Source organism: Aspergillus wentii (genome assembly GCF_001890725.1).
Source record: "Aspergillus wentii DTO 134E9 unplaced genomic scaffold ASPWEscaffold_1, whole genome shotgun sequence".
Classification (NCBI taxonomy): Eukaryota; Fungi; Ascomycota; class Eurotiomycetes; order Eurotiales; family Aspergillaceae; genus Aspergillus; species Aspergillus wentii.
In genome coordinates, this window is record NW_024467832.1 from 4537839 (window position 1) to 4553250 (window position 15412).

The 15412-nt window shown below is 48.2% G+C and overlaps 9 protein-coding genes across 9 annotated transcripts; 5 read left to right on the forward strand and 4 right to left on the reverse strand.

The window, feature by feature from the left end:
- Positions 1 to 576: 576 nt before the first annotated feature.
- ASPWEDRAFT_48247 (uncharacterized protein) lies at positions 577 to 1824 on the forward strand (the record flags this gene model as incomplete). The annotated part of the gene is made up of 6 exons (XM_040837081.1): positions 577 to 729; positions 802 to 821; positions 872 to 903; positions 962 to 1023; positions 1080 to 1204; positions 1281 to 1824. The coding sequence occupies 6 exons, from the start codon at positions 577 to 579 to the stop codon at positions 1822 to 1824; spliced, it is 936 nt and encodes a 311-aa protein (XP_040695414.1).
- A 187-nt stretch (positions 1825 to 2011) lies between these two features.
- ASPWEDRAFT_284571 (H3 histone acetyltransferase RTT109) lies at positions 2012 to 3969 on the forward strand. Its single transcript, XM_040833137.1, has one exon. The coding sequence runs from the start codon at positions 2198 to 2200 to the stop codon at positions 3869 to 3871; it is 1674 nt and encodes a 557-aa protein (XP_040695415.1). The 5' UTR covers positions 2012 to 2197; the 3' UTR covers positions 3872 to 3969.
- Positions 3970 to 4587: 618 nt separating this feature from the next.
- Positions 4588 to 6374, forward strand: ASPWEDRAFT_48249 (putative ceramide glucosyltransferase; the record flags this gene model as incomplete). The annotated part of the gene is made up of 3 exons (XM_040837082.1): positions 4588 to 4736; positions 4823 to 6290; positions 6363 to 6374. 3 exons carry the CDS (start codon positions 4588 to 4590, stop codon positions 6372 to 6374), a joined length of 1629 nt encoding a protein of 542 aa, XP_040695416.1.
- Positions 6375 to 6448: 74 nt separating this feature from the next.
- On the reverse strand, positions 6449 to 7672 carry ASPWEDRAFT_35345 (ankyrin repeat domain-containing protein). Its single transcript, XM_040834208.1, has 2 exons — positions 6970 to 7672; positions 6449 to 6909 (listed from the first exon to the last, which is right to left on the reverse strand). Exons 1-2 carry the CDS (start codon positions 7199 to 7201, stop codon positions 6479 to 6481), a joined length of 663 nt encoding a protein of 220 aa, XP_040695417.1. The 5' UTR covers positions 7202 to 7672; the 3' UTR covers positions 6449 to 6478.
- A 172-nt stretch (positions 7673 to 7844) lies between these two features.
- ASPWEDRAFT_35346 (WW domain-containing protein) lies at positions 7845 to 9054 on the reverse strand. The gene has a single exon (XM_040834209.1). It carries the CDS (start codon positions 8859 to 8861, stop codon positions 8004 to 8006), a length of 858 nt encoding a protein of 285 aa, XP_040695418.1. The 5' UTR covers positions 8862 to 9054; the 3' UTR covers positions 7845 to 8003.
- Positions 9030 to 9819, reverse strand: ASPWEDRAFT_35347 (uncharacterized protein). The gene has a single exon (XM_040834210.1). The coding sequence runs from the start codon at positions 9583 to 9585 to the stop codon at positions 9187 to 9189; it is 399 nt and encodes a 132-aa protein (XP_040695419.1). The 5' UTR covers positions 9586 to 9819; the 3' UTR covers positions 9030 to 9186.
- Positions 9820 to 9829: 10 nt separating this feature from the next.
- ASPWEDRAFT_284854 (uncharacterized protein) lies at positions 9830 to 12838 on the forward strand. The gene is made up of 5 exons (XM_040833139.1): positions 9830 to 10454; positions 10529 to 11360; positions 11408 to 11513; positions 11565 to 12155; positions 12207 to 12838. The coding sequence occupies exons 1-5, from the start codon at positions 10074 to 10076 to the stop codon at positions 12583 to 12585; spliced, it is 2289 nt and encodes a 762-aa protein (XP_040695420.1). The 5' UTR covers positions 9830 to 10073; the 3' UTR covers positions 12586 to 12838.
- A 252-nt stretch (positions 12839 to 13090) lies between these two features.
- ASPWEDRAFT_101265 (LysM peptidoglycan-binding domain-containing protein) lies at positions 13091 to 13771 on the forward strand (the record flags this gene model as incomplete). Its single annotated transcript, XM_040827368.1, has 1 exon — positions 13091 to 13771. One exon carries the CDS (start codon positions 13091 to 13093, stop codon positions 13769 to 13771), a length of 681 nt encoding a protein of 226 aa, XP_040695421.1.
- A 1019-nt stretch (positions 13772 to 14790) lies between these two features.
- On the reverse strand, positions 14791 to 15302 carry ASPWEDRAFT_35351 (uncharacterized protein). The gene is made up of 2 exons (XM_040834212.1): positions 15065 to 15302; positions 14791 to 14993 (listed from the first exon to the last, which is right to left on the reverse strand). The coding sequence occupies exons 1-2, from the start codon at positions 15194 to 15196 to the stop codon at positions 14943 to 14945; spliced, it is 183 nt and encodes a 60-aa protein (XP_040695422.1). The 5' UTR covers positions 15197 to 15302; the 3' UTR covers positions 14791 to 14942.
- Positions 15303 to 15412: the final 110 nt, after the last annotated feature.

Genomic DNA, 15412 nt, shown 5'->3' on the forward strand with positions numbered 1-15412 from the left:
CTCAGCTTCCAAATATTCTTCAGCGGGGCTAAAATGCAACGAGCCATGTTATTTTAAAAAGGTAGTCTTTTAACGACTTTGTTTAATTCATGATACCTGGCCGGCGTTGCACAAATCAGCCGGTGTTCTTGAGCGAATTTGGCCATTAAATGTATGAGCTAGATGCAATTAGTGGTGACCATTATTTCCATTATATTACTTTCTAAAATACCGTGGGACTGGTTATGTTTTGAATCGTAGCACTATATGAGCATATGACAGGTTATCAGCTCAAACACCCGTCACGGTAGTCCATCCATATAATGTCAATAATATGTGATTATTGCCTCTTCAGAGATCATATCCGACCAAAAATGGACTGTCGAGTGCCATTCAGAGCTCCACGTGAAAGAAGGATTGGAGAGTATTCTCGGCGTTCTGCCAAGTAGCATCAATAATCAGCGATCATCTTTATTTCCGGAAGTCGGCAATGCCAGTATAATAGTCTGTTCTTCCTCTTCTTTCGATATTTTCCATTCTTTATCCTTATAGAAATCCTATCCATATACTTTTTTTGATGAAGAATTAGTTGTCGAGATGATGCTGCCACAGTCAATTCTCATCGCATCTGCGTTCCTCACATCCCCAACTCTGGCCGCTGTCTCGTCGGAATTCCAGAATATCCTGCAGAACACCCATAGAGGTGATGGATATAGATATCCTACTGATCTGACAAGAGGAATTGTGCCTGTGAGTTTCATCTCTAATGCATTATTGTCTCACCTCTTGGTGTAAACATTAACAAACAATTGTGGTCTTTAGATCCCTGTTCATTCGCACAAGTGAGTTACCACTGGAACATTTCTTAGTCAAAATGTTAACAATCTCCTAGTGACTATTGGAGAGATATACCTTTCTACACTGGTACGTGACACTACCATCTATCCTTCAAGGCTACCACTAACGCTGATTGCCTCTCAAGGTCTTTCAAAAGGCTGTATGTCCACAGAAGCAGACGTCTGGCTTTATAATGGGACACTTTATGTCAGTCCTACTTCGATCTGATATTACTGTGGATAGCATTCACTGATCCTAATCAGGTTGGCCATGATGAGTCTTCGTTGACTGAAGAGCGAACGCTCGAGTCTCTCTACATCGACCCCATGCTAGATGTACTCAAACGCCAGAATCCCAAGAGCGTGTTTGCGACTTCGCCTACCAAGAAGTAAGTATACCATGTCGAATTGTCGATCTGTCATGCATTGTCAGAGAATCATGTCTTTGTGCTGACAACAATACAGCGGCGTATTCGACACTGATAGATCACAGACTCTGTACTTTTTCATCGACACAAAAACATCTGGTCATGAGACTTTTAAAGCCGTCATTTCCGCCCTGCAGCCACTGCGCGATCTGGATTACCTGACGACTCTGAAAGATAACAAGACCATCACCGATGGCCCCATTACCGTCATTGGGACTGGAGAAACACCTCTTGACATGGTTGGACCCGTTGCGAACCGGGACTACTTCTTCGACTCGGATCTTAAATCCTTGGAGGAGAATGAAGATATCACGTCCTTGATCTCTCCCATTGCGTCGACGAGCTTCAAAGCTACAGTCGGCACGGTGAGCGCTGATACAGAACCAGCCTTGAGCAATGATCAGCTCACAACTCTTCGATCGCAGATTGCTACTGCCAAGGAACGGGGGATTGGGGCCAGATACTGGGATACGCCGTCATATCCGATCCGGACGCGCAATCTGCTTTGGCGAACGCTTCTGCGAGAAGGCGTGGCTTTATTGAATGCTGATGATCTTAACGCTGTTTCAGATTATTTTTAGACCTAGACAAGGCTAGATTTCATGCTTCACAGACAAGGAGACCTGAAACCAGGGATGTTCTTCCTCCTCCTAGCTTCGACATGTTTCAATCTGAACTGGAATACTGGATGGAAGCAAAGCCCCCAAAACCCTCATGATCGCTTGACTCTTAGCTGTACAATGAAATTAATTGGTGATGAATTGCATGAATGCCAAACGTCGTCCACTCAGATCTACCAAGTTTGTAAGAAAGCAGGGATCAACACGTGACCCCCGTGGATTGGAGCGCGCTGGGGGGAAGGGGAAAAGAGAGCGCGACCTTCAATTGATTTCCTCTCCATTCAACTCCCTACTATGCAAAAAATAACCATTATCGAGTCATCGACCGGCTCTGATGTCCACGGCCGACGCTGATCTGGGGAGCCTCTTGGCCAAGGTGCTGCCCGCCGATGTGAAGGTCACCATTCGCCATGTCTCGTCCGTTCCGACTCAATGTGTCGCTCTCTTCGCCGCTCCGCCAGGCGAAGCGCCAGAGACGACGTTCTGTGAAAATCATTTTTTGACAGCCTCGATCAACATCGACGACAAGGATGGACAAGAGGTCATTGTCTTTGGGATTGAGGTGTTGGTTTACAGCTCCGCACACCTCACGACGATCTTTGTCTCCAAGGCCGACTCGACGGGCTACCTGCATCTACTGAAGAACGCTCCCAAAGTTTCGCTGCTCCGATTGATCTCCAATACTTTCCTTTCCTACCTCGTACATACCCGCCAGCGACCTGGCGTCCGGCTAGTCGTGTCGTTGTTTGCGCGTGCTCAGAACCAGTATTTGTTCCCCGGAAGCATCGACAATGCCGGAAAGCATGTCTTGGACGACCGAGGGTTGATCAAATGGTGGTGTCGCGCAGTCGACCCTATTCTACGGGAATATGAGCCGGAGTCTGGCTCTCAGGAGAAAGGACTACTGGACCGAGCTATGGAATCTGCTAAGAGCTCTGCGACCGCATTCTTGATCGTTCCTGGATGCGACAGGTTCGAAACCAGGGGATTTTTCCCAAGCACTTCCAAGGTCGACAACAAAGATCGTCCTAGATGGCGCAATAGCTACCCTCTCCGACAATTATGCACCAATCCCGATAACCCTCCACGCTGCTTGATCCCCCGTTTTCCGGACGATCCCAAGACACGATTCCTGGACGACCTAGATGGTGAGCTGCCTGAACGTACGGAAACGGGGGCTTCGCGCGAGAGCTCAGGAAAGTGGAGGAGTGTTAGATCTCTGGAACAGTTCTGGGAGATGATGTCCTTCCGGCAGGAATGTTCCGCTGGCAGGTTGGTCGGGTTTTTGTGGCTTGTTATCAATCCACCTGGGCTCGAAAACTCGGTTCAAATGGCGAGTTCCAGGTTTATACAGGGAAAGGCTGAGGATAAACCTTCAACAACGACGCCTGAAAAAGCATCCGATGAGAAACCCTCGATTCCAGCTGTCAACTCGGAAACTCCTCCTAGTCCGGCGGACTCAACACAGAAACCAGAATCTTCAGATCCAAAAAGTGATGAAAAGCCTGTCACTGCTGCTCAGCCCGCTTCATCCTCAGATCGTTCCAATTTGCAGCAGGCCAGTGATGTGTACCCATTCTCCTGGCCAGAAGCTGGACGTGGGCATGCAACTTTGAACGAAGCGGACTACAAGACCGCCACTGATTTCCTGTTCCAATTGGATTTTGACAGCCTAGATGTTTCGATAGCCAGCTCCAAGGCGTGGGCTGAGAAGGTTGCCTCTCTTGCGGACCAGCTCTGGGTGGGCCAGCATGTCGTGGGCAGAAACACAACAACGGATTCCGCGCCCAAATCTTCCGAAGCAAACAACCTGATGGACAGTGGATTCATTCGAAAGCGAAAGAAGACTCTTGGAGAAAGCGACAAACCTGAACAAAACGAAGGAAAGTGTACAGGGCCTACTGAGCTAGGCGGCAACGAGAATGCTCAGGTACCACCTACGTCAGAGCCACCCTCAGGCGTCAATATGCTGAATGCAAGTGTGGTTCGGAAGAAGAAGAAGACGTAAAATGATGAGGGCGGACGTTGTTTCATGAATTGGAGATCTTGGAGTTTTTTGGCAATGGTTTTTTTAGGGTTGGAAAAGATAATGGAAGGTTGGGAGTTTGACTACTTAACATGGGCTAAAAGCCTTTGCATGTTATTATGAACAATAATCATCAATGTCGCATTGACATCAAACCGTGCCTTTGGATCCATCGAGATGGGTTTGTTTAAGATGAAACGCGGATCGCGAATCGGAACCACGGGACGAAACCACGTTCAGGAGCTGAATATGAATTCAATTCCCGTGCATAAGCCAACGGTAATAATAATGAAAACTGAAGCTTCATTCTGCTTCAGCTACCGAATTGGTTGTGGCTGTGAACTAAGGCTGGCGCGTTCTCTTCAGCTGTCTCCACGGCATCAGTCGGTTCGAATCCACCACCACCAGTAATGCCAGTAGAACGTGAACATGCAAATAATATCAATTCCACCTGATCCGCTGGATCCGAGCGGATAATTTCATCGCAAGAGAAAGCTGATCCCTTCGCTGTTGTACGACATTGCTGCAGCACTTGGCGGTGGACAAAACCGCAGCGCCAAAAAGCCAGACACCGGAGCTCCGCTGATCTGACCAGCTTTTCTCCAACTCCATCTCTTCCCTCTTTTTCTTCTCACCGTCTCCCTCCCTAGAATGTTCTCGTCGCTGAGCGTTCAGTCTGTCAGTTTCCGCCTCCGCCCATGCTGAAGCCTACATCGCCTTCGAATCCCCTCGATGTCGGACCGGCCGTCAGTCATGGCGGTGTCCCATGGCTTGTTGTCGTGGGTTGGGTGGGTTTGATCTGGTATTGCACCGTGATGCTTGTTTGTGTTTTAGGATATTTTCAGCTGTAATTTCGCCCATTCTCGCTCGATCCTTTATATTTTCCGCCGTACACTCTCGACTTGGACTGTAACTGATCAACTCTGGAATTAGATGGAAGTACTTCCTTTCACGACCGAACAAGTCTTACTCCGACATTGCCCCCAATGCTCCCCATGTCACCGCCATCCGACCCGTCAAAGGCCTTGAACCACATCTTTATGACTGTCTAGCTGCCACATTTCGCCAAGATTATCCTCAGGACAAATTGACTGTCCACTTTTGTGTCGCATCTCGGAACGACCCCGGCTACCCGACGCTCCAGAGACTCGTGGCTGATTTCCCCCACGCTGATGCGCGTATCTACATCGAAGAGGAGGATCCGTTACTCCAGGATGAGAGCTCCTATAATCTGGGTCCGAACCCGAAAATCCGGAACATGAGTCGAGCATACCGCGAGGCCAAGGGTGACATCATCTGGATCCTCGATTGTAACGTCTGGGTTGGAAGAGGCGTCTGTGGAAGGATGGTGGATCGACTGTGTGGATTCGGGGTGAAGCCAGGCAAAAAATACAAATTTGTGCATCATCTGCCAGTTGCGGTCGATGTGACTGGAGATTCTGGGGTGCGAGAAGAGCAACGCGCACTGTTAGAGGCCTACGCCAATGGTGATGCAGATCTCGAGGGACACGATGCTACCGCCATTCAGAATAAACACCAAGATATCGGGATCATTGCCAACGGGGGAGGTCGTCTGGAGGAATTGTTTCTGTCCTCATCTCATGCGAAAATGTACACCGCGATCAACACGGTGCTTATTGCCCCATGCATTGTGGGCAAGTCCAATATGTTCCGACGGTCCCATCTTGATTACCTGACTGCTCCCTCTTCCAATGACCCCCATCCACGGAATCCTGGAATCGACTATTTCTCTGACAACATCTGCGAGGATCACTTAATCGGGGATCTCCTGTGGAAGAAACGTGTGCGGGAGGAAAAGGAACTGGGTGAGCGCTGGGGAAAGCATGGTATGGTTTTTGGAGACCTTGCCTTCCAACCTGTTGCGGACATGAGTACCCAGGCCTATCTGGCACGGCGAGTTCGGTGGTTGCGAGTTCGCAAATTCACTGTTCTTCTGGCGACATTGGTCGAGCCTGGAACAGAGTCATTCGTCTGTTCTTTATACGGCGCTTGGGGGGTGACGACATCTCTGGCTCAGCACTTAGAACAGAAAGGATACGAGTTTGCCCCTCACCTGACTACCTGGACTGCCTTCTTTGCCTTCTACGCTCTCAGCATGATAACCTGGGTTCTGGTGGACTGGACTTTATACATCAAATTGCATTCAGCCAAGACAGTCGAGCTTGATGAAGAGACACCACCCTTTGCGCAACCACCGCCTAAAGGCTCAACCACCAAACGCCCCTTTCTTCACTGGTTCGCGGCGTGGCTGGGACGAGAGACTTTGGCACTGCCTATTTGGATCTGGGCTTTCTACGGAGGCGTCACGGTTACCTGGCGTGAGCGTCGCTTTCGAGTTGGGCTAGATATGAAGGTGCGCGAAATTGAGACAGGACCAAAGGTGCCTTTAGAAGGATCTTTCGACGGAGGTATGTCCATGAGTCGAGAGAACAGGAAAGTTCGACGTGATTAGAGTATCTCATAGAATGTAGGGTCTATTTCTGCATAAAGAATAAAACATAACCATAAACCATAAACCATAAAACTTTTTGTTTTTTTCTTTCATCTTAAAGCCCCCAAAGAGAGCAATCATTTCTTCTCATCCTCATCCATCGCATCCCCAGCAGCAGCCGAGTTCGAGGTCTCACCCGCACTCACACCATGCTCCAACTCACCCCCCTTATCCGAACTCAACAACCACTCCACCACCTGTCGGCCCTGGGACATCTCCCCGATATCCTCCTCTCCCGCGGCCTCAGCCCGAGCCTGCTCAGCCTCCTTCTTCTCCCCTTCCTCGGTGGACCACGCCGTCCTCTCCGCCAGGAAAATAGCATCGAGACCCGCGTCGTTCTTAACGGTCAAATCGGCACCAGTCTCAACAAGAGCCTTGACACACTCAAGGTGCGTGTTCAGCGCAGCCCAGTGCAGAGGTGTGTTTCCCGAGTGATTGCGGTGGTTAATAACTTGAGCTACGTGCTCTTGTGCTTGTGTAAGGGTTTGAAGGAGATAGTTCAGGATTTCTAATCCCGTTAGTTCTACGGGCATCACACATAGCACATAACATAACATGAAATACATACCAAAGTTTCCATTGGCAGCAGGGTAATGCAGCAAACAGCATCCAGTGCCTCCCTCGGCCTCATCTTCCATGTCGATGGCCGATGCCACGATCAACGCCTCGGGACAGTTGTGCGCCTTGCTTTGGGCGCTAATGTCTTCCTTGAGAGCGTCGAAATCGCCACTTCGGGCATCGTAGATGAGGTCCTCGATGGCCTCGGTGCTGAGGGTGATGGGGACTGTGGGTTTGGACATTTTGTCTGACTTTTTTTTCTTTCTTTTGAGATTTGTTTTGTTTGGGAATGTTTATCTATGTTCTGTTAGTGATGGATTCCAAGTAGAAGCAAAAGCTGGAAAGCTGGAAGAAAACAGTCAAGCTATTAGACAAACTGATGTCTCTAATGGGCACACAGATGGGATATATAACAGGGTTTATCCGACAAGATGAAACGCAGAAAAAAATCCCAAAAATTCAGAAACCAAGGGAATAAAAATAGACAGAAATCATAGAGAAAAAAAAGGCAGAACAAGCAGTCAAATCAATTTCTTTTTTCTTCTCCCCGCGTACTCGAAAAATCACACATATCGAAGCATATATCAGTCACATTCAACGCAAAACGCAAAAGAATTGATCTCTGGCCATATTATCACGCCCCGAAACATACAAAAAATCAGATGTGAAAAAAATAGATCTTACCTCTCCTTCTGAAGTGATGCGTATTTCTCCCTTTGATTTCTGGCTTCGATATCGTTTCTTCGTCGGTGGAAGAAACTTCGATTTCAAGGTCATGTGACATCGTGAAGTGGGGTCCCCAGGAAATACAAGATGAGAGATTCTGAAACATGATAACATCCCATGAACAAACACATTTATCTATCAGATGCAATTAATATACTGTACATTGCTAAGTAGCGCTTCTTCTATTGTATGCAACAATCCCATAAAATACACGGATAAAACGCCCCAAACCCTTATCCTCAAGGTATCTCGAGTCCCAGTGAACGAATATATAAACCAGACAAGAACCCCACCTTCAAACCCAAGTCTGAAGACCCATTAATCTCGCAGCCATGCTCTTCGCTTCTCTTCCTTCCTCTCTTTCCGCTTCTCCTTGAACTCCTTGAGCTCTTTCCTGGTGAGCTTCTTAGCGCTCCGCTCCGCCCGCAGACTTCTCCCATCGTGACTATTGGCCGCAGCGTCAACGTCAAAGAACGCGTTCATCTGCCGTCGCGACTTGTTCTCATCGTTGTAATTCTCGGGGGTCAGCGTCGCCGCCTGCCACTTGCCCGTGAACCGGTTGAATGCCCCCGTGGCTTCGTACGAACCAATCGAGTCCATCCCCGGCGCACCCACAGGGCCGCCTGGGTAGTGCTGCTGCTCATGCTTTTGTTCATACTGCTGTGCGTAGGGTGCTGTCGGGTCATAATCGCCATGGATCGCGGGGTTGTAGCCGCCCACCACGGGGGATTTGCTCCGGGGCTGCTGCTCTTGTTGTGATTCTACGCCGGGCGCTTCGGAATGGGGCTCGGGGACCCGGGGGTTTTCCCACTGTGAGACACCCGTGAGGCGGTTGTAGAAGTAATATGCCTGTGCGGTAGCATCCCAGACGGGTTCCCATCCATCATCCTCACCCGGAGGGGCCTCGTTGGGGAGGGGTGGTGGGAGCTCTTCGTCTGGCAATGGTGGCGCAGAGGCTTCTTCACTTCCCTTCTCCTCCTCCGCCTGTTCCTTCAATGTCTCCTCTTTTCCTGTGCTCTTTTCTGTGTCTGCTGTATCTTCTGTTCTTGCTTCATTTGGTGTGATAGATTCTGGCTCATTTCCTGTGCGCTCAGGCAGAGATCCAGGGGCCGACGCACTGTCAGTGGCGCCCTTCTCCGTGCCGGGCAAGCAATCAGAGGGAGGAGGTGCGGTCATACTGGGATTAACCTTCTCTCAGACAGACTGCTCAGGATTTAACGGGGGCGAAGGAAAAGAAAAGAGATCGAGACGGTCAGTCTTCACGGAGCATTGCGGGATAGAATAATTCCAGTCGAAGAATCGCATCTGACCGCGACATCATTCACACTAACCGCTTTGGGACTAGTGGGTGTATACTGTTTACGGGCATATTCAGATGTTTTGGAGTCGAATAAAAAGACACTGGAGAGTATAAGGATATCTTGCAATTATTGGAGAATCGCTCAGAATATACTCTAGCTGAAAGCTGACAGTCAAGTCATATGAATGGTGGACGCCTCAACTACACCTTGACGTCGCCTCCCCGCTGCAACACTTTTGCATCAACCAGACCTTGAATGGCCTCATCAGCCCATTCTTGACACCTCCGGAGAGGCTCATTAGGGTACAATCTTTTCGCTCCTTGGAACTGCTTCTTTGGAACTGGAATCTCCTGACAAACAGGGAGGAAACGAGAGTAATCAGCGTGAGTCACCGTTCCGATCTCCTCCTTGCTAAAGAATACAGGCGATTTCTCAGGTTCCTCGGCGGCACGGTGCTCAAAGATCATCCCGTTTTGGATCTCGCCGATGACATTGTATAAATGGCCAGTTTGGGGACCTTGTTCGTGGGTTTCGACAAAGATAAGGTGGTGGTCTCGGGGGAGGCCGCTCTCAGCGACACGGTATACTGAGTATGACATTGACTATGGGAGGCTTGGGTATAAAGAGATGGGAGACTGTCTCTCATCTGTCGTCTGCCAGTCTATGCTGTCAGATCAACAGATGCGAGTCTTTTGATGCTGTCGAATTAGCATCCTGCGGGGACTTGATAGAGAGTCACATGACATCCAACCTAGCTTGGTTGATGATGGGTCTTCCACGTGGGGACAACTGTAACAAACCAGCGAGAAGTGCCGTAAAAAAAAAAAAAAAAAAGCCGTTAGTGTAACCGGATCAGTAGTTCTCACTTTCATAGACCAAAATTTGCTTGTTTTTTGTAAGAACAGCCGAACCGAAATTCGGTGCTTCGGTCGGAGTGCCGGTTTGGAGACGAACCATTGCCTCTTGGGGTTCGTTGATCCGTTATCCCGCCATACTCTTTTTCTCCTCACCACTTTCAATAATTTTCGCTGTTCTTGATCCCATCCCAGCTTCATCCTCCTTCGTCCCGCTCATTTTGGTTCCAATAATGAGCAACCGGCGTAGACTGCACGATCCACCGGTCACCATAGCAGCAAAACCCGTGGTCTCGCAGTCCTCGGATAGCTCGTCGCAGGAAAAAGTCGCTATCCCAAGAATCCACAAAGATAGCTCAGAGATCCGGCGTCGCAATGCAAATGCCTGTGAGAACTGCAGGAACCGCAAGGTCAAATGCGATGGATATGGCCTGGTTTGCAATAACTGCTTGCAGTTCAATCTGCCTTGCGTCCACGTTGAATCAAAACGAGAAAGAGACCAGAAGAAGATCATGGACATGTCCAAGAAGATCAAGGGCTATGAAACCTTGCTGAACGAGGCTGTACTAGAAGTTGGTGATGAAACAGCAAGCCGGATAAGAGATGCTTTGTCTGTCAGTTTGCCCCTCATCTTTTCACCTTGTCTTTTCAGTCATGTAGCTGTGATCAGTTCGCTAAGACAAGACAGGCATCAAAGCCTCTCTCTCTGCAGGAACAGACAAAAAGAGACGCGGAAATAGTGGTTGAATCATTGTCCGAGCACCTTTTTGCTGGAGAAGACGAAGACCGCAGCGCTCGAACCGAGCCGACAGACCTCTTTAGCAGAGGCAATAGGGACACGGATATGACATACGATACCAGCGCAGACAATGCATCCGAAATGCCATCTAGCGATATGCCTACGAACAATCAAAAACTCGAATCACCTCTCGGTATTGCGAATTGCCACTTGAGCGATCCAACCGGGCCAGTGTTGAATTCCACAAACACTTATCCGTTAGCCAGCTCCTCTGCTTCGAACGCCCTTGAGAAGTCAGACAACTCCGTGTTTTCCAATGGTAGGTTTGAGGAAGCTTGGTCTCGGGTTAGCAGTTCTGTTCAAAACTATCTAGAACTGTCCGGCCCGCAGCAGGTGCCAGGCCCGTTGCCGATGTGTTCCCCGAAGGATCTACCACCGGAGGAAGACACCAGGGCAGGAGCAACTGCTTTCTTTAGCAATACATCAGCCTTGTTTTATGTCATGACTCCCGAGGAGTTCGATGATCTCCTCCAGCGGGTATATCGATCTGAATCACCGGTGGATGTGGTGACCTTGTGTGAAATGTGTTCGCTTGCTTCGGTGGGGAGTCAGTACCTGCCAGAGCAGCCACTTGAAGATGTGAAAAAGACGCTTTTTTCCACTGCAATAGTGCACCTGGACCAATGTATCAAGGTTGATCCTGTCCGAGCTTTGCGTATCTTGGTCTGTTTATCTGCATATCACATCATTGAGCATCATAATGTCGCGCATGCTTCGATAGGTAACTCCTCTTCCGGGTTTTACTCAGCCATCACTGACTTGTAGTAGTCTCCGGACTCGGTCTCGCTCGGAAACTGGGTTCCCAGATCGCCAAACATTCCGATCAGTCTCTTATTATTAGGAAGACTTACAGGACACTGATTTTCATGGAATGGTAAAGGTGTCAGCCGTAACTCACATATTCCATATGCTGACTTGGAGATAGTTGGCTATCTACATCACTTGGTTATCCTCCAGCACTCGGGGATACAGAGCATACTGTGAGTAAGGCCGATGACGCTTGGTTTCTATCAACTTACAGTCACTTCATCCAGTTTATCAATGAATCTATAAAATGCGAGCTGGAACTTTCAAATGGGGATCTTGCGGTGCAAGAACAAGCTGGGCTTGTTGCATTGCTCAAATCTGATATCCTCAAGGGGTTGTATAGCTCTACATCATCTGAAAATGAAATTGAAGTTCATGTGGGTAAGCTTGAAGGCTGGTATTCTACACTGCCGCAGGAGATGCGCTTATTAGCGCTGCTGTCGAACGAGGCTACACCACTACCTCTTGCACAGCAGAGGGGCCTACTATTCCTTCACCTTATATATTTGGGGGCAATTATGCTTCTCTACCGCCGTACATTGTCCATGGCATTTGCAAACCAGCTTCAAAGTCCTACTACCATGCACAGCTTTCCTGAAGGAGTCTCGGATTATTATGATCGAGCAGTCATGGCAGCGCATCAGGTAGCGCGGATCTTCCTGCTAATTGATTACGAGAAAAATGTATATCGTAGATGTTGGCTATGCATGTCAGTTTGCAGTTTCATGATCTTCACGATTGAAAGCTAATGAATGACTAGATCCGAAATCTATTCCGCAAGCACAATACTTCTTTTCTCCGCGTCGTACAAAATTCTCTACAACCATGCAGGAGCTGAAGATGACCTAGAGCATGCAGAAAGTCTAGTCAATATGCTGAAATGCGCCAGCTCAGTTGACTATGTTGCGAAGAATTTGGCCGATCTTCTCGGTCCTATCCTTTATGAAACTCACTATCTCTACAATTATTCACAAAGAGAGAAATCCGACTCTTACAAACACTCATGGTTTGAAGAGAGCTGCCGGTCTAATACGCTAAAGTCGCTCAATCTTCTTTTTGAAGTCTTTGGAGAAGATCGAAAAGTTCATCTTGAGAATATTCGAGAGCCAGGGGAGAAGCTACCAACTTGGTGGGAATAAGTGACATGCAGCTTTGGGACCAATTGAACAAGTTCTATATTAAAGTCCAGTTGAAATAGCAGTCAACATGAGCTGCTAAATCTTCCTATTCGACTATTTCAAGACGACGGTCTGAGATACTGGATTGGGTAAGGTATCATTTCCCCAGTCCTGCCATTTCGCCATGTGAAACAGAGGGGCATGTCGATCTTCGGTTTTAACAGGATCTCGCCCCTATGATTATCTATCTTATTTCTTGGGATTGATAGATAGAGTGAGAACTACGGCTCGGACTTAGCTCTTTGAGTTGAGCCTGTGGCGGAGTTACTTGTACAGGCCAACTGCGGTTCATTTACACCCGATTGATTCGTAGGACACTGACGAATCTTCAACTGGCTTGCAGCTGTTTGTGACGATCCTGATGGATTATATCCGAGATGATATGCTATCAGTAGCTTAAATACCTGTCCACGCCCGTTTTCGACATTCATCAATCCATTCATTCTGCCAGTCTCTCATTTTTACCATGCTTTCTCTTCTGTCCACGACACTCCTTTTTGCGCAGCTCATTGCAGCAAGTCCTGCGCAATGCAACCCCAGGGCCCTGAACACCACGACTGGTACCTATGCCGTCGGCGCAAATGAAACCATTTTCTCTGTGGCAGCCAAAGTCAACCGCGGTGCTTGTGACATTGCCCGCGCCAACGCCATGGCGGACGCAGAACTCGTCTACGAAAGCGAAGAACTTTACATTCCTGCTCAAGTGTGCAACCCAGACAACTCGACCTGCCTCTTGACTCCACAGAACGCGACCCGCGACTGCATCTTTGGCGGGCTGCACACCTACAGCACTTTCAAAGGCGACACGATCGCCAAGATTGCCCTGAACAAGTTCAACATCACGGTGGAATCATTGTGGAGCCTTTCTGGGAAAATGTCCCATGTCTCATCGCCCGATGATGAGCTCGAGGAAGGTCTTAGTCTCAAACTCCCGCAGTGCGACCCTAGTACCTGCTCGTTCAAACCGTACGATTTCTCCTACGGAACATACAAAGATCTAGCTGAAAAATACGGCACTACCCCCGGGCAAATCTTTGCCCTCAACCCCTCTTTCAACCACAGCAGTGGAGTTCCCGAAGCGGGGGCATGGATTTCTCTTCCGATGGATTGCAAGCCTACTGCAAGCAATTTCACTTCCGTGTCGTGATTCGACTAGAGTTGGTTGGCTGTATGCGTACTGTACTATAGTTTCCTCCAATCTTGTGTTTCGTGTTACATAGTGAAAGTGGCTAGAGCTTCGTGAGGAATTTTCATCTGCAATTCCGAACAAAGGAATTGCCATTGAGTGCGTGTGTCTGTTCCTGCATCAGATGTCGGGGTTGAATACAGTCCGACGTGAAGAAAAGAGCAATCCAAATGTCGATCACCCGATATGTCCGAGCATTCGGAGTCGGTGTCCGAACGTAGTTAGCAGTTGTCGGGTATAATCTGTGTTCCTGAAGAGTGTACCTAGTTGGTATGAACTATGAACTATGAATACTATTGTAGTGGTTTGTTGGTACATTCATATCGTGTCCTATTTAAGCATGTGTGTTTTATCCACCACCGACCGACCATACTATAGAACGATACATTTGCCACATTCTAGACCACTATGCCCATGCATACATATGCAGTAGACATTTTACTCAAATAGTCGACTGCGGTATAGCCATTCTTCAACCAACGTTATTTTAGCAATGAGTAGTGATTGGCCAGTTCTGTCCTTGACAGATGACAGGATCCAATGTACATACATGTACATAACTCGGCTACCTAAGGTGACAGATGGAGTCGACAGATCCGCTACACCTATCTCATCTAGTATGCATCCCTATTCTAGTAGGAGTGTAGGAATTTACAGTCCACACCTGGATATACACGCCTCAGGCAGCTTTTTCTTCATTTTTCATCCTTGATTAGGTTATAACATAACAAACCCCGAACCAGAACACCGGCCACAATTAACTTCACACAAGCAAATAACGCCGCAGATCAACATCTCTCATCCCAACTGCCAGGAACAGCAAAACGCCAATGCTGACAATCAATAGTCGTGCAGAATTTTAATCAATCCGAGGACCGTGCCATGCCCATTACATAACCCATACTACTCTACACTCTACACTCTACATCATATCCTATTCCTGTCCCATTTTTAAAGTATAGTGTCAACCCTAACCCTATCCTACACCTACCCAAAAAGTAAGGTGACAAAACACCCAATACCAATCCAGACAAGCAGACGGCCACTGTGGATCCAACCCTAACTGACAGGGGTGTTGGCGTCCAATAAACAGCGCCACGATCCTGGATAGTGGGGTATAGTGGGGACAGGACTATGCTTTGGCCCTCGTTGGTAGTGGGGCGGTTGGCCGATCGATATCAGAGTGAGTTGAGTTACTTTTGTTGGTTGTTGTACCTTATTTCTGGTTCTGGTTCTGCTAACCCGACTGTGTAGATAGGTCCGAGTTAAGTTGGTGGTGTTGGGGCATGTAGATCGAGGATACGGGTTGGGGTGGGTATCCAGTATGGTGGCTTTAATGGTGATATGGTGATAGCCTCGGAGCAGATCATGCTTGCTCGCATACATGGAGATCTGTTCCGAGATTAACCGGGTGAATGGAAGGTTTCTTTCTGTTATATGGGTAGCAGGTGCTTTGCGAGATTTTATCATATGTTCAATATGGAAATGCCAAGTCAATGATGATCAATAGACGTGCATGATCGATATTTCTTTTTGACTAGTTTATATAGTCTAGAACTGTGTGTAACTTGATGTGTAACTGAGTGAATTCAATCGTCGTTG